Genomic DNA, 19,064 nt, shown 5'->3' on the forward strand with positions numbered 1-19,064 from the left:
CCCCATATGGTTAACACTATCAACAAGTGGGAAATGAAAGTCAAGTTCTACCAAGTGAGGAGATATTGGCCATTCAGACACCCATTGCATCATCTTCTGCCTCATTTAGCTACTCGCTAAGTCATCAAACGTATCTGTCTCTTGGTAAGATGAAGGATTTTTACTCTCAGCAAACCTATTACAACAAGAGGGATAAAAGTTTGTATCAAGACAACCATGGGTGAACATACCGTCGACTATTATGACTATGGGACCAAGCCTCACTCTTTCAAAGTGGAGGGCTAGGTACTGAAGAAAATGCTATTATAAGAAGGCATACACATTACAAATTTTTTTACTCTCAACCGCTTGAGATTTTTTGTCACACAAGCCATTCGGCAAATATTTAAAAAAGAGGGAATTCAGATAACTTCTGAGTCTTTTGTGTTCCTAGCATTGGAATACTTGGTCTACGCTGACCTACCCTTGTACTCCAACTCAGAGCTTCAACATGCGTACTTTTACACAAAGTACGTGATACTAAGTGTTACAACCAACATGGTTCACATATCAAAAGTATGGATCCCTTCATGCATAGCAAAACATTCATAAGCATCACTCATATCAATCAACATAAACATCATACATTCTAACACATTCATACATAAACATCATATATTCAAACACATCCATACATAAGCTAACTGTGCTTCGAAAGGGTTCAACATACTTTGTGTCTTCGACACTTGCTATAATGTGCCTCGACACCTTGCCCTTATGCTCACCAACCAGGTGATGAAAGGTGAAGAAGGAACTCATCTTCATGCCACCAACCAGGTGATGAAATGTACAACCCGTACTCTCCTTCATGCCACCAACCAGGTGATGAAATGTACAATCTGTACACTAATATCATTTGGCAACTTATCATTCATGCCACCAACCAGGTGATGAAATGTATAACCCATACTCTCCTTTATGCCACCAACCAGGTGATGAAATGTACAACCCGTACTCTAATATCATTTGGCAACTTGCCACTCATGTCATCGACCAGGTGAAGAAGGAACTCATCTTCATGCAACCAACGAGGTGATGAAATATGCAACCTGTACTCTCCTTCATGCCACCAACCAGGTGATGAATTGTACAACCCGTACTCTAATATCATTTAGTAACTTGCCATTCATGCCACCAACCAGAGGAAGAAGGAACTCATTCTCATGCCACCAACTAGGTGATGAAAGGTTATGAAGGAACTCACATTCGTACCACCAACCAAGTGATGAAAACAACTCACCATTCATTCCACTTACCAGAAGATGAGTGGTACAACTTGTACATGTGAACTCCTAGCATTCACAAATAATCAAAAACCCTTAAGCTTGATAACTCAACTAGGGGAGCACTTATGCTCAACAAGAGTTATAGTCACCAACAAAGTCTTATTGCAAACCAACAACAACTTCAGTGCATGGCATACGAAGATCAAGCTATTCAGCCCTCTTGCATCTGCTTCAAACATTTCCCCTATATAACAATGCAAACACTACAACTCGTAGAAAGCTTCACACATTATTGATTAAGATAGTGTGACGCAAAGCCAATTTATGGTGCCAACAAGAGCTTCATCAAAGGAGTTCAACCACAATTCTCAAAAGCTTCACACACTCTTGATCAAGACAGTGTGAAGTAAAACCAATTTATGGTGCCAACAAGAGCTTCATCAATGGCGGCCAACCACAATTCTCAAAAGCTTCACACACTCTTGATCAAGACAGTGTGAAGCAAAATCAATTTATGGTGCCAACAAGAGCTTCATCAAAAGAGTTCAACCACAATTCTCAAAAGCTTTACACACTCTTGATCAAGACAGTGTGAAGCAAAACTAATTTATGGTGCCAACAAGAGCTTCATCAATGAAGGGCAACCAGAATTCTCAAAAGCTTCACATACTCTTGATCAAGATAGTGTGAAGCAAAACCAATTTATGATGCCAACAAAAGCTTCATCAAAGGAGTTCAACCACAATTCTCAAAAGTTTCACACACTCTTGATCAAGACAGTGTGAAGCAAAACCAATTTATGGTGCCAACAAGAGTTTCATCAATTGAGGGCAACCACAATTCTCAAAAGCTTCACACACTCTTGATCAAGACAATGTGAAACAAAACCAATTTATGGTGCCAACAAAAGCTTCATCAAAGGAGTTCAACCACAATTCTTAAAAGCTTCACACACTCTTGATCAAGACAGTGTGAAGCAAAACCAATTTATGGTGCCAACAAAAGTTTCATCAATGGAGGGCAACTACAATTCTCAAACTTTCGAAGCAAATTCAAGACTGTTCGAAGCAAATTCAATTTATATGGTTCATCCAAATCTTCGACTACTACAAGGTGTGGTTTGCATCACAATCTCTTGCTCAATAGTGTGGAAGCAAAATTTGTATATGCTGTCTCTCCCACATTTTCAAATTTCTAGTTTCCCAAAAAAAAAATGGGGAAATTCAATAAAGCTTCATCAATGGAGGACAATTACAAATTCTCAAAAGCTTCACACTATCTTGATCAAGATAGTGTGAAGCAAAATCAATTCGTGGTACCCAACAAAACTTCAATTCCAAAGCTTCACCAACAAAAGTTTCATCAATGGAGGACAACTACAAATTTTTCAAAAGCTTCACACTATCTTGATCAAGATAGTGTGAAACAAAATCAATTCATGGTACCCAACAAAAGATTCACCCATAAAAGCTTCACCAACAAAAGCTTCAACTCCAAAGCTTCACCTACAAAGTTTCAACTCCAAAGCTTCACCTACAAAAACTTCACCCACAATAGAGCTTCACTCACAAAAGTTTCCCCCACCACAAAAGCTTCACCCACAAAAGTTTCCCCCACCACAAAAGCTTCACCAACAAAAGCTTCACCCACCACAAAAGCTTCACCCACAAAAGCTTCACCTACAAAGCTTCAACACAAAAACTTCACCGACAAAAGCTTCACACTATCTTGATCAAGATAGTGTGAAGCAAAATCAATTCATGGTACCCAACAAAGCTTCAACCTCAAAACTTCACCTATAAAGCTTCAACACCAAAGCTTCACCTACAAAGATTTAAAATATATATATATATCTTTTTTTTCGGAAATTTGAAAATTCAAAAATTCGAAAATTTGAAAATTCAAAAATTCGGAAATTCAAAAATTCAAAAATTCAAAAAATCGAAAAAAAAAAAAAAAAATTTCGAAAAAAAAAAAATTACCTAGGCCTCTTCTTCTTTTGGCCTAACAACTTTCATAACAAACATATATGAAGAAGGAGTTTTGGGCAACCACTTAGAAAGGAAATGCCTCATTCGTCAACTCCCTCGACCGGAGACTTGGGGGACTCCTACTATATGCTACTGCACATTGATACTCGGAAGTCTCACGACGACTCAGTGACTTGGATTTTTCAAGTCTCCAAATGAGAAGTTTTCATCACTCGGGAAATTAAATGAGCAATACCTCAACCTACATGCTTCACTCACAAAGCTTCAACATACAAGCTTCAACAAAAGGAAAAATTCAAATAACTTAGTGAATAAGACCTTGGTGTATTTAACACAATACGTTAAAATGAAGTAAAACTTGTTTATTGATATCTCCGATAAGTTATAAATATGTACATATATAGGAATCAAAATAAACAAACAAGAAGGAGCCTTCACAAAGGTTGCTCAGGAGAAGTCTCAGCAGTCGGCAGAGCCCTAGAAAGAGGCATGTAGGCAGAGCATTTGGAACAAACCTACAAACCTCTGATGATCAAGTAAAATCTGACCATCAGATTCCTGCAGCTGGTTGAGCTTCTTCTTCATGTTTGTAACATAGTCCTGTACGAGCATGTGCAACTGTTTATTCTCATGATTAAGCCATCTGATCTCCTGTTTGAGACTTATCACTTCAGCCACCAATGATTCAACTTGGCGGGTTCGAGCAAATAGGCGTTGGGCCATATTAGACACAGAACCTGCACACTGAACACTGAGAGCCAGAAAATCTTTAACAACCAACTCATCCGACCATTTGGAAAGTAGTATGTTATCTTTGGGAGTGAGAAGGTTCCTGACCACTACCGCAGTGGTCATATCATTCTTCATCATAGAGTCCTCAACGGTAAGATGACCAGTAGGGGATAAGAATGATGAGCGCCATATGTTGTCTTGAGAAGACATGGCTGCCTCTTCACCAAAGTTCAAGTCAAAACAACGGTCGGATGTGCCAGACATTCTCAGAAATGATGAATGAGAAATGAGATGCAATAAATCTCTGAAGTAAGGGGAAAATTCCTATAAGCAATAACTCTCCAAATGTACTTCTTGCACACAATTGGTGCCCTTATAAAAGAAAGAGCAACAGGGCCGTTGGTTCAAAAATCGAAGAGGCACCACTCTCCGGATTCCGAAAAGGCACCACTCCCCGGATTCCAAAGAGGCACCACTTTCCACACGCAACATCAGCTCATTGGGTACCACAGATAACTTTGCCAAAGATCTCTGACAAAGGTTAGACACATAAATTTTGAAGGTCCAGCTACCCAACTATTACCCGCAAGGGTAAAGGAACAACACCATTGCTTGATAACTAGAAAGTCCCAATGTGTGTCAACCTCCGTGCTCCGTGACAAGGCAGACTGACAAAAATGCCTAACCTTTACTCACATTCGAGAAAACACTCCAAACAGGATTGCTTTCTCAAAAATCGAAGAGGCACCGCTCTCCGAATCTCGAGAGCCAGACTCCCAACAAGATTACGTGCTCAAAAATCTAAGAGGCACCGCCTTCTGAATCTCGAGAGCCAGACTTCCAACAGGATTACTTTCTTAAAAATTGAAAAGACACTTCTCTTTGAATCTCAAGAGTCAGACTCCCAACAAGATTGTTTTCTCAAAAATCGAAGAGGCACCGTTCTCTAAATCTCGAGAGTCAGACCCCTGACAAAATTGCTTGTTCGAAAATCGAAGAGGCACCGCTCTCTGAACTTCGAGAGCCAGTTTTCCTTGGATAAAGCTTGTCTGCAATCTTCACACGCAACATCAGCTTTCCAGATACCATAGACCACTTTTTCAAAGTGCTCTGATAAAGTTAAAACACGTGAAGCTTGCAGCTCCCGCTACATTGCTATAACCAAGAAGGGTAAATGAATAGCATTACTACTTGTTGTTAGGGAGACTCCTATATATGTCGACCTCCATCCTCCACAGCCAGGCAAACGTGCAAATAAAAAAAAATGCTCAACTTTTCTTCACATCCGAGAGGGCACTCTTAGCAGAGTTTCTCGAAATACTCAGCTTTTTTTTCTTCCCGGTAATACCTTTGTAAACAAGCCACTCCAGAGCAAGAGTATCTCATATCATCAGGGTTAAAAGCAAGAGTATCCCATATCATGCTTTTTCCCTGTCTTTTCCTTTGGTCTTGTTCTTACCTGCAAGACAATGAGAAAGAGAGCAATAAGTCAGCACTTGGAATCAAGCTTCCAGTCAGGAACTGACTGCCTGTAACCCCTTGCCTGATTACTTACCTGGCATTGCTCTCGAGTACTCATCTTCAACATCTTATGCTTTCAGAGAAGATACCACATGTACCTAAAAAATAGATAGGGCAAGTGAGAAAGATACAAGGAAACATATGGAGACAAGCGTAACAGAACACGTGCCGATACATCCACTACTTTGTCAACAACAAAGTATCCCCTATCATCAGGGTTGAACGTACTCTAGATTTGATGGACTTGTTTTGACCCTCAAATTCTTGAGTTGGCCTTATACTCTGGAAGAAACCAGAAAACCCTTCAGCCCAGTTCAAGAATAAGCTTGTAGAAAGTTACTTCTTAAAAAACAAAAGTATCTCATATCATCTTTTCTCCATTTGCTTCTCCTTATCCTTGTTGCTGTTTATGATATAAAGAGAAAGAGAACAATCAACCAGAAGCTGAAGTCAAACCTCCGATCCAGGTTGCTTGCTTGGAAGTCTAATTGCTTACCTTGTCTGTTACCTCATTCGGCAAATCTCCTAACTCGGCGACTTGTGGGACTCCTACTATAGGGTTTGTATCGCACTTGACCAAACCCGAAACTACAAGTAAGCTTCAAGTGAAATTAATACATTACCTTGTGCATTTTCATCCGTTAAAGATACCACTCATCTGGATGGAGGAAAAATACTTCCAGAGAAGATGTCACATCTACAAATGAGACAGATAAGGCAAGTGAAAATGATACCACACTTCGGTACTTAGAAGTTTCGTGATTACTCAATGGCTTGGATCTTGTAAGTCCCCAACCGAGGAACTTCTCTCACTCGGGAACTTAAGGGAGCACTGTTTGTACCATACTTAACCAATCTCGAAACTACTGAGCACCGGTCAATGTTATACCGTCAAGGACCCATAAGAGTTTCCCTCAAACCAGGAGGCCAATCACAGCGCAACACGTGTCGACATCAGAAGCCAATCATAGCGCGACACGTGTCAACATCAGAAGCCAATCACAACACGACACGTGTCAATGTCAGAATGAAACTAGAAACTCTCTTCTATAAATAGAGATCATTCTCTCACAATATTTCCGAATGTCATTTGTATTATATCATTCACTAGTACTCACTAAAGGAGAGCTTGAACCTATGTACTTGTGTAAACCCTTCACAATTAATGAACCTATGTACTTGTGTAAACCCTTCACAATTAATGAGAACTCCTCTACTCCGTAGACGTAGCTAATCTGGGTGAACCACGTACATCTTGTGTTTGCTTCCCTGTCTCTATCCATTTACATACTTATCCACACTAGTGACCGGAACAATCTAGCGAAGGTCACAAACTTAATACTTTCTGTTGTACCAAAGTCCTCACTGATTTTGTGCATCAACAATTATAAAATATTGTGCAAAAAAAATGAGACAACACAGAGTCCATCGAGATTTCTTCTTTTAAAAAAGTCTTCTTAGTAGTTCTCTTACAATATAGATAAGAATGGTCTTATGTTTTTTTACTTATATTTGCATAATAATAAGTTGAGAAATTTTATTTGGACCCAGCTATCCTATCTCTACACTCAACTAAAAAAATTTCTCTACTAAACTTTCAAGTTTGCCCTTAAATAAATTAAGAATAAGAAAATAAAAGAAAATAAACATTGGTGTTTTTATCTCTACACCCAATAACTCAAAAAAATGGCACACATTTACACTCATCCATTATTTCCCGCAAAACACACCCAAATGACAACAAAATATGCTTATAAGTTCATCAACAAGTAAGCTTGCTAGAAATCCATGTTGCATGAAACCCTTAGCGGCCATCATTAAAGAAGTTTATAACGTTTAAGGTGTATTCAATTAGAATTTGAATTTAAAGAATTTAGAAAAGTTGAGGAATTAGAGGGAATTGGATAGATTTTGTAGTGTATTTTAAGTATCTACAAATCTCACATCTCCCTATTAGATTTCGAGGGAATAAAATTAAAATTTTACCTAGAATCTCTACAAATCAGTTAAACTCCATAAAATTTTACCTAGAACATAAAAATTTGTTAGCTGGGTATAGAAATAAGATAACTGGGTCCAAATAAAATTTCCTTAATAAGTTGCATGTGCACACTACCTAATTAAATCTCTTCTCATCAACAAGATATAAATAAATATTTATACAAATTCAAATTTTCAGCAAGATCAAAGAGTCAACTCGACCAATAAATACAAAAAAAATTTAGGCGGTGTATTCAATTGAGAATTTGAGAGGTTTTAATAGATTTATAAATTCATAAATTTTTATGGAGTTTAACTGATTTGTAGAGATTCTAGGTAAAATTTTTTAATTCCCTCGAAATCTAATGGGAGATGTGAGATTTGTGAATGCTTAAAATACACTACAAAATCTATCAAATTCCCTCTAATTCCTCAACTTTTCTTAATTCTTTAAATTCAAATTCTAATTGAATACACCTGAAACATTATAAACTTCTTTAAAATTTTAATTGAATACACCTGGATTTCTAAGAATTATAATAAACTACCTTAAAATTTTAATTGAATATACATTAAACTTCAAAAAATCACTTAAAATCTTGATTGAATACCCTTATATTCAGTAAAAGAATTAAAAACTCTTAAAATCCCAATTAAATACTTACTAGAGTTAAACACCAAAGTCATCGGAATCAAAACGCGACACGAAACTGCAGTCGCTTGAAATTATCGTAAGGTAAATCCGTAATTGAACTCTAGAAAAAAACAGTGGGCAACCACCGCCTTTTTTCCGTAAATAAGGCCCCGAAACCATGGGCACTTTGGGCACGACATGGAGAACACAGTGGGGGCCAAAGTGAAAAAGAAAAAGTTTGATTGATGAAATTAAAAAAAAGTGAAAATTAATTAAAAAATAAAAATAAATAAAGAGTGACAAGAAAATTAAATTAATAAATCGAGATTTTCTAATTTAAAAAAAATAAATGCTCCGGACGCGAAAGGAGATTGGAATCGAGTTTAATAGGGATTTTGAGATCCGGATGCCAGTCTCTCTCTCTCTCTCTCTCTCTCTCTCTCTCTCTCTCAAGGCTCTCTTTGTCCCTTATCGGCTCACGGTTCTCACTTTGTCGCCCCACTGGAAGATTTTCTCTAACCCAATCTAGAGAGAGAAACAGCAGCAGCAGAGAGAGAGAGAGAGAGAAAGAGAGAGAGAGAGAGAGGAAGAAAGCCAGCCAAGACGAAGACGGATAAGGTAGCAACAGCAAACCCTAGCGGTGCCCTCGTCTCCCATGGCAAACTAAACTCCTCCCTGCGTTTTGTCCCCTCCTCGATCTGGCCTCGAAACGCTAGGGCGGCAATCAGCGGCGGAGGCTCGTGTAGTGTGTGGTGTGCGGAAAGCCCTATATTCAGTGCGGTAGGGAGGGATTAGGAGCTGTGAGGTCTGGTTTTTTTTTTAGGGCGGCGAAAGGCAGAGACTTTGGCAGGCGTGCGGCCGAGGGAGATCTTGGCGGTGGCGTTTGGGGTTTAGAAATTAGGATTCGAAGGTGTGGCTGCCCATGCGATTGGGTTGTTTTTGATGCCGCCAGAACCATTGCCTTGGGATCGGAAAGACTTCTTCAAGGAGAGGAAGCACGAGAGGTCGGAGTCCCTTGGCTCTGTGCCACGATGGAGGGACTCGCCCCATCATGCACCTCGCGACTTCAATCGTTGGCCTTCCGGCGATTTTCGCAGACCGCCAGGTATTTTTATGTTCTTTGTTTTCCACAATCTCACTTTTGCCTTTGTTTCTTATCTGTATATCCAGTATTAAAATTATTTGCACCAGATATATGCGCACACAAATTGCATTATTTTGCTGTTCTAGGGTTGTATAATCACTTTTTTGAAGGGTGGGTTTGTTAGAACAAAAAACAATGATATGGGGCTGGGTTTGTAAAGTACTTGATCTTTAGGTGCATGTTCGTTCCACTAGTAAGCGGTTTGGGGTGTTTTTCTTAAGTTTCAGCACTTTAGATCTGCGAAACTGTGGAGATCTGACATGGGCAATCTATGTTTTACTTTGATATTTTTGGAAAAATGGTTATTGCCTTTAATTTTTTGCTCTGTTTAAATATATTTTGCTTGAGTTAATTATTTATCTTTGCCTTTCCATTTAAATATTTTCTGAAGGTCATGGTAAGCAGGGTGCTTGGCACGTGTTTTCCGATGATTCTGGTCATGGGTATGGATCGTCTCGGTCTGGTGATAAGATGCTGGAAGATGAGAGCTTCAGGCCATCATTTTCACGCGGAGACGGAAGGTATGGCAGGAACAGTAGGGATAATAGAGGGCCACCTTACAGCCAGAGGGAAGGTAAAGGCCATTCTTGGGATGCCAGAAGTGGGTCTCCAAACATGCCTGTGAGGCCAAATCATAATGAACAGAAGTCACAGGATGATATGCTGACATACTCATCTCATCAACCTTCCGATTTTGGAAGTACGTGGGATCAGATTCAATTGAAAGACCAGCTTGATAGAATGGGTGGTTCCACTGGTTTAGGTGCTGGCCAGAAATGTGAGAGAGAGAATTCATTGGGCTCAATTGATTGGAAGCCTCTTAAATGGACAAGGTCTGGAAGCTTGTCTTCTCGGGTTTCTGGTTTCAGCCATTCAAGTAGCTCAAAAAGCATGGGGCTCGTTGATTCCAATGAAGCAAAGGTTGATTCACAGCCGAAAAATGCCACTCCAGTGCAGTCTCCTTCTGGAGAAGCTACTACCGGTGTGACATCTGCTGCACCATCAGAGGAAACAAATTCTAGGAAGAAGCCACGCCTTGGATGGGGTGAGGGATTGGCAAAGTATGAGAAAAAGAAAGTCGAGGTCCCTGATGGTAGCATGAACAATGATGGAGCTGTCTGTTCTGTTGGTAACACCGAACCTGCTCATTCTTTGAGTTCAAGCTTGCCAGATAAAAGCCCTAGAGTCACAATGTTCTCAGATTGTGCATCTCCTGCAACTCCATCCTCTGTTGTTTGCAGTTCTTCTCCAGGTATGTTGTTGCATCTTTACATTTGCATTACATGTTACACTATTTAAATTTCTGACCCGGCATGGAAGTGGATTTTTACAAGATTTGTGTTTTTTAGATCTGTATTGTCATGTTGGCATTAATGTTTGGTTATGCATGCAAGTCTTGTACCATTTATTATGAGATTCAAATGAATTAAGCTACTTTTTGGTAGAAAGTTGGGCAGTGAATCCTCTTATAGGAACATAGTAGATGAAGCTTATCATTACCTTTTGGTTTAATGGAATGGGGAGGGCGTGGAAGTAGAAAATTGAAAAGTATAGATTGAAGTACCTTCTCTCTCTAAATAGTTATTAAAATTTTTGATCTCATGTTATCATCCGTTTCTTGTATTTTGTAAATTCCACATTTTTTTGAAACACTTCACGTATTGGAGAATTACATATTTTTCTGTTGAAATACTGGCTTGACATAATTATGTGTTCCATAATGTTATGTTTCTCTCTACCTTAATCACATGTTCTATGCGCAGAAGTTCTTATGATTATAGTTACCTATGTTGTTACAGGTGTGGAGGAGAAATCATTTTGCAAGGCAGTAAATATTGATAACGATATTAGAAACTTTTGTGGTTCCCCAGGTCATATGTCCCAGAGTCATCATGAGGGATTCTCATTCCAATTGGAAAAGTTGGATAGTAATTCTATAGTTAACTTGGACTCATCACTACTGGAATTGCTTCAGTCTGATGACCCAAGTTCTGTGGATTCTAGTATCCGGAGACCTACTGCATTGAACAAGTTGCTCATATGGAAAGGTGAGATTTCAAAAGTACTGGAGGTTACTGAGTTGGAAATTGATTCACTTGAAAACGAACTTAAGGCACTGAACTCTGATTCTGGGGGCAGCTGCCCCCGTCCAGCAACTTCTAGTTCTTTGCCTGTGGAGGACAAGGATAAATCTTGCAAAGAAGACGTCACAAATTTGATTACTCTGCCTACTGCATTGCAAATTCATTCTTCTGGGGACACTGATGTGCAGAAAATGTGTGTTGACAACAGGGACCAGGTAGAGTTCTGCGGTATTGTCAACGATGAGGATATTGATAGTCCTGGAACAGCTACATCGAAATTTGTTGAGTCATTGCCGTTGGTTTCTTCATCTGATATGATGAATCAAACTGATTGTTCTGAAGATTGGTATCCAATCCAGACAACCATAGGGGAAGAGACATGCTCAGTGCCCTGCAGATGTACAGAAAAGACTGACCCGTCTACTTGTGGAAATAGTAGCATGCTATTGGATAAGGAGATAGTTGCACCGGCGTGTGGTGTGGTAGATAAGTTATCTGATTCTATATTTTCTGCCAATAAAGAATTTGCAAGTAGAGCATCTGACATATTTAGTAAGCTGTTACCAAAAGAGCAATATGAGGTTGATCCACCTGGAGTAAGTGTTCCATCATCCTGGAAGGATGATACATTGATCAAAGAGAAGTTTGCCAAGAGGAAGCGACATCTGAGGTTTATGGAGAGAGTTATAACCTTAAAATTTAAAGCCTTTCAACACTTGTGGAAGGAAGACATGCATTTGCTTTCCATGCGAAAATATCGTTCCAAATCTCACAAAAACATTGAGTTGAGCTTGCGAGCAAGTAATAATGGGCATCAGAAGCATCGATCTTCAATTCGATCTCGATTTTCTACACCTGGTAAGAAATTTCCATCTGTTCTATCTGTTTGTCTTTCATGGTTTTGGAAGAAAGTGATTGATATTATAAACATGCTGATATTCTCATATCTGAATAAGAAAAATCAAATAAAACAGTTCTGTGAACTGTTCATGAGGGCTAAGGTTGTGACGCTGCTCGGTTTTTTTCCTTACAGAATCTTGTTTTATGTTTCTGTGCTTTTTGTGGCATTTGATACTTTTGCAGTCTTTGTTTGGACGTGGTTATGAAATTTTACTTATGCATGAACTTTTTGTATACAGTTTATAGTGAATATAAGGAATGAGGGGGACAGGAGACGGCCATCTTGAGGCACATTTAGCATCTTGGAGTGCTAATAACAATTCCCTTTGAATTTATACACTTTTTAATTTTATTTTTTATGAATTTTTGTCTATCTGATAGTAATCAATATTTGTTTTTCAGTAAGTTTAGCAATTAACTTCTGATGATTGATACACCATTCTTGCCTATGAGGCACTGATGCTGACTCTGGTGCGATGGTTTTCATTATTTTTGCCTGTGTTAATAGTAGTGATTACTTGATTTCTTTTGTTAGGTTTTTGGGCTTAGGTCTTCTGTTGATATGCTTATTTGGATTTCTCGTGTTGCATGCTTTACATAACTACTTCTCATAAAGTATGGTTATTTTATAATTTGATCAATGTGAGAAGTCTATATTACTGTATATCTTTGAAAACAAATACCTCTACTCTTACGTTTTGCTCAAACATTTTAATCATATGTTTTTGATGATTTTTTTCAGCAGGAAGTCTGAACCTGGTCCCTACCACAGAGACTATTAATTTCACTAACAAGTTGCTGTCAGATTCCCAAGTCAAGCTGTACCGGAACTCGTTGAAGATGCCGGCCTTAATCTTGGACAAAAAGGAGAAGATGGCGACAAGATTTGTTTCTAGTAATGGTTTAGTTGAAGATCCCTGTGCTGTTGAGAAGGAAAGGGCTTTGATGAACCCATGGATGCCAGAAGAGAAAGAACTTTTCATCCAAAAGCTAACCATCTATGGGAAGGATTTCAGGAAAATTGCTTCGTTTCTTGATCACAAGACGACTGCTGACTGTGTTGAGTTTTACTACAAAAACCACAAGTCTGATTGCTTTAAGAAAGCAAAGAAGAAACCTGATTTGGCTAAACAAGAAAAGTCCTCGGCTAATACCTACTTAATTTCAAATGGGAAAAAATGGAATCATGAGATGCATGCTGCTTCCCTTGATATTTTGGGTGCTGCTTCAGAAATCGCAGCTCATGCTGAAAGTAGTACAAGAAATCGACAGACATATTCGAGAAGGTTAATTTTGGGAGGGTACAAGAATACCAATACGTGTCATGGTGATGATACTATGGTTGAAAGGCCTTGCAGTTTTGATACTTTTGGCAATGAAAGAGAAACAGCTGCTGCTGATGTTTTAGCAGGTATATGTGGCTCAATTTCATCTGAGGCTGTGAGTTCTTGCATCACTAGTTCCATTGATCCTGTTGAGTCTAATCGGGAATGGAAGTGCCAGAAAGTGGATTCCTTAGTAAGGCGACCTTTGACACCTGATTTAATGCATAATGTGGATGATGAGACTTGCTCAGACGAAAGTTGTGGAGAAATGGATCCTTCTGACTGGACAGACGAGGAGAAGTCTAGCTTTATTCAGGCAGTGTCATCCTATGGAAAGGATTTTGCTATGATCTCGCGATGCATTAGATCAAGGTCTCAGCATCAATGCAAGGTTTTCTTTAGCAAGGCTCGGAAGTGCCTTGGCCTTGATTTGGTGCATCCGCAGCCTGGAAATGGAACATCTGTTGGTGATGATGCTAATGGAGGTGGGAGTGACGCTGAAGATGCCTGTGTTCTGGAAACCAGTTCGGGTATTTCCAGTGACAAGTCAGGCTGTAACATGAACGAGGACTTGCCGTCGTCTGTTGCAAACATGAATGACGATGAAGCTGATCCTGCGGAGAGCATGAAATCGCAAACAAGCCCACTCAGACCAGAGGAAAACAATGCGATGGCAGAAGTAGATCATGGAGATGGTAAGCCTCTCAAACTTCTTGCTTTTGGTGATGACACTGATATCATGGATTCCGGTGCTATGGGAGGTAATGTGACTGAAAACGGAATTTTGGTTGCAGAATCACTACCTGTTGGTGAGGGAATCAACTCTGACCCACCTAATCTTGAATGTATGGTTGGGGAAAAATTGGTGGGTCAAAATTATTTTGATCGATTTGGAAAGGAGTTGGAGGGGAGAGATGAAAGGACCAATAGAGATGCAAGTGGATGTCACATACCAGTTTCAGTACACGATTTGTGCGGTAATGCTTCTGACCAGGCAACCGATGGTTCTTGTTCAGGTCTTAACCCTGAGTACCTGCTTGAAGTTTCTGTTGAGCTGAATTCTGTGCAAAAGCCTTCTGTCATCCCATTGCCACTTGAGAATCCTCTTGTGACTGCAGATACAGTGGGACAAGATTCTGCTGCCATTGAATGCGAGAAATCCCTTGACCAAGATAGGTTGTCATCAACCCCGGATCTGCAGGAGGGTAGAGATCATCAGTGTTCTAAATCTGTTGGTGAAGATGATAGTCGCAAGCACTTGTCAGGTTTTCCGGTATACACAAATGTCGAACCTTTGCAAGTTATCAGAGGCTATCCATTGCAAATAGCAACCAAGAAAGAGACAAACGGGGATATAAGTTGTGGTAATTTATCTGAAGCTAAGCCAGACAGAAATATCAATGGGCATTATATGACACAAGATGGCTTTCTTCAATTCGGGAATTGTAAGCCTCCATGTTCTGAGATTGATTTTCCTCCTGTGCCCCTAAAGGTAGAACAACCGGGTGACTCGAGAAAAGCCCATTCATGGAGTTCGTCAGATTCAGATAAACCAAGCAGGAATGGTGATGTGAAACTATTTGGTAAGATACTTAGCAACCCATCCAAGTCAAGTTCCAGCATCCATGAGAACGAAGAGGGAGCTCATAACCATCAATTAAGCAACAAGGCATCTAACTTAAACTTCACTGGGTATCACAGTGCTGACGGGAATTCTCCCCTACTGAAGTTTGATTGTGGTAGTTATTTGGGCCTTGAGAATGTTCCCAGGAGTAGTTATGGCGGGTTTTGGGAAGGGAATAAAGTGCTAGCTGGTTATCCATCTTTCCCGGACTCAGCTATCTTGCTGGCCAAGTACCCTGCAGCATTTAGCAACTTTCCTACATCCTCATCCCAAATGGAACAGCAGCCACTGCAGGCGGTTGTGAAGACCAGCGATGGGAGTATAAATGGCTTGTCAATTTTTCCTGGCATGGAGATTAATGGTAGCAATGGAGTTGTTGATTATCCGGTGTTTAGCAGAGGTCGGGATGGTGGTGCCAAAGTGCAACCATTTACAGTAGATGTGAAGCAGCAGCGGCAAGACATGTTTGATATTCCAAGACGTAATGGGTTGGATGCAATCACGAGCTTACAGCAGCAAGGGAGGGGGATTGTCGGGATGAATGTCATGGGGAGGGGAGGGATCCTCGTAGGGGGTGCATGCACGGGGGTATCAGATCCCGTGGCCGCCATTAGAATGCACTACGCAAAAACCGAGCAGTACGGGGGGCAGGCGGGGAGCATTGTCGGGGAGGAAGAGTCGTGGAGAGGGGGCAAAGGGGATATAGGGAGGTAGTAGACGGTTGCAGAGGGGGGGGGGGGGCGCTGGGCCTGGCCATTGGCGCTCCCTCAGTGGCAAATTGTTTATTTCTTTTTCTTTTGTCTTTTGGGTTCAATGCAGTCAGCGACATGATAGGCTAAAAACGGACGGTTTAGAAGTCCCCGTCTATTTCTTTTTCTTTTGTCTTTTGGGTAAAATGCTTTTGGTTTTTTAATTTATTAGGTGGTTGTAATGTTGGCAGCAGAAGCAGGAGCATCTTGTATTTGTTGTATTTTATGGGAAAAAAAAAATACAGAAGTTGGGAAGAGGGATGGATGGAGAAACATTTATTCCATGTTCGCGATCTTTGACGTCTCTGCCTTCAATCACCTTAAATTTGTCGAAAGCACTCCATCGGCAGCATGATTGACATTCGTAATGTTAACGAGTAAGGATTGTTTAAAAGTGCATTTAAAATGACTCAAAACGTTTTTGGATGAAATTGATGATGTCAAAAGCACTCAGTACTCAAAACTACTTAAAAACGAGACCTCACCCTCACTTGGGTATCCGAAGGATGAGGGATGAAGAGAGAACCACGAGTTAAGCGTGCAAGTTGTAGCCACAATCGCCGGCCAATGTACAAGAAATGAAGAAAATAAGGAAATACCTCGAAACCGCAAAATTCTACACAAAACCATAAAACTGGAAGGGAAAAACAATAAGGAAATACCTTGATGAAAAAATGGTCATCCGCATTATATATTTATTCTTCTCTCAAGTCTTCAGAAAACTTGGACACAGTTTGGAGTCACAAATGGAACAGAGAATTATACCCTGCATAGTACATAGAGACGATGGAACGGATCGATCCGCAGCCATCGAAATACAAAGAAATCAGCAGAACACATCTGTGGATGACGAAGGACGCGCTACCTGAAGGCCAACTGAATTCCACTCCTCAATTGCATTGCAGTGACCGGTTTTCGCCTGGAGAACCTGTAACTCGCTCGTCGCACCACCAGCGGAGGTTTCAGTCAGAGGTAATTTTTTAGAAGCCACTGCTTTCAGACGGTACCGTTCTGCTCTGGAGCCAATGACCTGTCCAAGTACTGATGCGGCAATGGTAAACGCCATGGCTGATTTAGGCATCAGCACAGACTTCCGGAGTACGGCTATGAATGGGACGGCTGCATGCACGGCCGCGAACCAAGATAGTGAGAATTTCTGGGTGTGCTCTCTCCATATCCCTAAAGGAACATTGGCTGACATGCCCATTGCTCCAATCACAAGTACTTTTGCAGGAAGGGGTTGCGGGCGGAGGTTCTTTGCAAATGCAGTTCGCGACAGGGCTGCTCGGGCTGCAACTATTGCAGGCGGGCACTTGATTTTCATGCCTGGAGGGGGCTGAAAAGCCTTTGCGACTAGTGGAATGACACCGCTAACAGCACGGTATGACTTTGCGATCGGACAGCTTCCGGATTGCAGCCACTCATTGCTCACTGCCTCGTGATTAGAATTTCCTCCCTGCAACATCAAATTTCAACCATTTTTAGAAATTTGTTCAATGACACAAAGTACAAAAAACTAACAAAATCACAGGCAGTTTCAATTACTCAATACGCCAGGAAATTAGTACTTAGAAGCAACAGTCAATTTACCTTTGAAGTAGAATCCTTCTTCGAGGAATTAGCTTTCTTTTGTTGGTTCTTCCATTTCTTATGGAATGCATCGAAACTGAATGGCCCTCCAGCACCAAAGGATGAGAGACTGATCGTAGCTGCCCTTGCAGCTAATGGATTAAACACAGGTGGGGCTGGTTGAGGCTCAACTATGTCAGAATGCACATATGATCTTCCAGAAAGCGGGACAACTCCGTCACTCCCATGGAAAAGCCGAAACGCCATGTCAAAATTGGGACCATCTTCAAAAATTGGACCTTTGGCTCCACGTCCCTGATCAGGAAAAGAAGAAAGCAATGTCAGGAAAATGCTGCAATTTCAATTAAGTCTAGTACTAGGCAACAATAGTAGATTCAAATCGGAAAAAGGATAACTTACAGGCACTGGGAACGCCAAGGATGAGGCGAAGGAAAAATTGGTGGGCTCATTGATGTTTCTCAAAAATGGGCATTTGAGAATGTCAAGCTCAGATGGCACACAATCGTCACTTGGAGCTTTGAAATTGAATAAGGAATCCATCTCAAATGCCGTAAAAATTAACCTGCGCACAGAGGAACAATGAAGAATCAGTAACTCCGCCACAAAACCATGAGCAAGAATACACATACACCAAAAATATCAACAAGTCTGAAATCAGACATCGATCCTCTCTCTTGCATATAGTAGCATATAAGAAAATCAAATCCGGGTCGAACCAAACGATTAAGAACCATCGAAAGCATCAGTTGTTGCAAAATAACCCATTCGAAAATTAAAGATTTCTTAAAGTTCTAAACCAACCTACTGCCAAAAGCCCCAAAACAAATAGATTATACTCAGACACAAGAACTTCAAGAAAGTTGTCATCAAAATTATGATCTTGACTAATCCACAACAAACCATTAATGTAAATTATAATTTAATCAGCTATTAGACTACTATAAAACCCATTAACCCAGATCGTGCATGAACTCAAATCCGACACCAAACTCGAAATTCTCAAGATTCAATTCAAGCAAAACACATTACTCAACTCATTTCAAAACCCAGAATCCCAAGAATCCACCAAAACACATCAATCGCAGCACAAATTCAAGCAAGATTACGAATCCAAGAAACATTAAAGCCAAGAAATGCAGAAACTTCAGAGAATTACAATCACGATTCACGAAACCGCAAATCAGAAACCAGAAAATTACAAGAACCGAAAAGCGAGGAGAGAGAAATCGTACCTTGAGAGAGGTTTTTCGGAGGGGCAAAAATCCGATGACAGCGAGAAAGCTAGAGGATGAGGAAGAAGAAGAAGAAGAAGAAGAAGAAGAAGATGGAGAGGAAAGGTATCGGTGTGTTTGGTGGAACTGAAAATATTGACCTTCCTTCTGTGTTTTGTAGAGAGAGAAAGGGCTTGAGAGAGGATGAAGACGACGTCGTCTGGTGAGCACACGCTTTTTACCTTGAGTCTTTGGGATTTAGGAACGCGAATGGGGCCTGCGGCATTTTGGTCAAACATCTGACGTGGCGAGTT

At 40.4% G+C, this 19,064-nt stretch overlaps 1 protein-coding gene and 1 pseudogene across 4 annotated transcripts; one reads left to right on the forward strand and one right to left on the reverse strand.

Annotated features, from left to right (window-relative positions):
* Nucleotides 1–8,580: 8,580 nt before the first annotated feature.
* LOC126602668 (uncharacterized) lies at nucleotides 8,581–15,988 on the forward strand. 4 transcript variants are annotated; one of them, XM_050269664.1, is made up of 5 exons: nucleotides 8,582–9,228; nucleotides 9,659–10,519; nucleotides 11,067–12,209; nucleotides 12,994–14,271; nucleotides 14,371–15,988. In XM_050269664.1, the coding sequence occupies exons 1-5, from the start codon at nucleotides 9,066–9,068 to the stop codon at nucleotides 15,912–15,914; spliced, it is 4,989 nt and encodes a 1,662-aa protein (XP_050125621.1). In that variant the 5' UTR covers nucleotides 8,582–9,065; the 3' UTR covers nucleotides 15,915–15,988. The 4 variants fall into 4 exon arrangements, with proteins under 4 accessions (XP_050125653.1, XP_050125621.1, XP_050125554.1 ...); XM_050269696.1 differs by having other exon boundaries at nucleotides 8,581–9,228; nucleotides 9,673–10,519; nucleotides 12,994–15,988; XM_050269597.1 differs by having other exon boundaries at nucleotides 12,994–15,988.
* Nucleotides 15,989–16,608: 620 nt separating this feature from the next.
* LOC126602916 (uncharacterized) lies at nucleotides 16,609–19,036 on the reverse strand (annotated as a pseudogene).
* Nucleotides 19,037–19,064: the final 28 nt, after the last annotated feature.

Source organism: Malus sylvestris, chromosome 1 (genome assembly GCF_916048215.2).
Source record: "Malus sylvestris chromosome 1, drMalSylv7.2, whole genome shotgun sequence".
In the NCBI taxonomy this organism is placed as follows: Eukaryota; Viridiplantae; Streptophyta; class Magnoliopsida; order Rosales; family Rosaceae; genus Malus; species Malus sylvestris.

Coding starts and splice junctions, on each gene's coding strand:
- LOC126602668 (XM_050269597.1), top strand. CDS start 9,066: ATGCCGCCAGAACCATTGCCTTGGGATCGGAAAGACTTCTTCAAGGAG. Junction 10,520..11,066: donor TGTTTGCAGTTCTTCTCCAG/GTATGTTGTTGC, acceptor ATGTTGTTACAG/GTGTGGAGGAGAAATCATTT. Junction 12,210..12,993: donor ATCTCGATTTTCTACACCTG/GTAAGAAATTTC, acceptor GATTTTTTTCAG/CAGGAAGTCTGAACCTGGTC.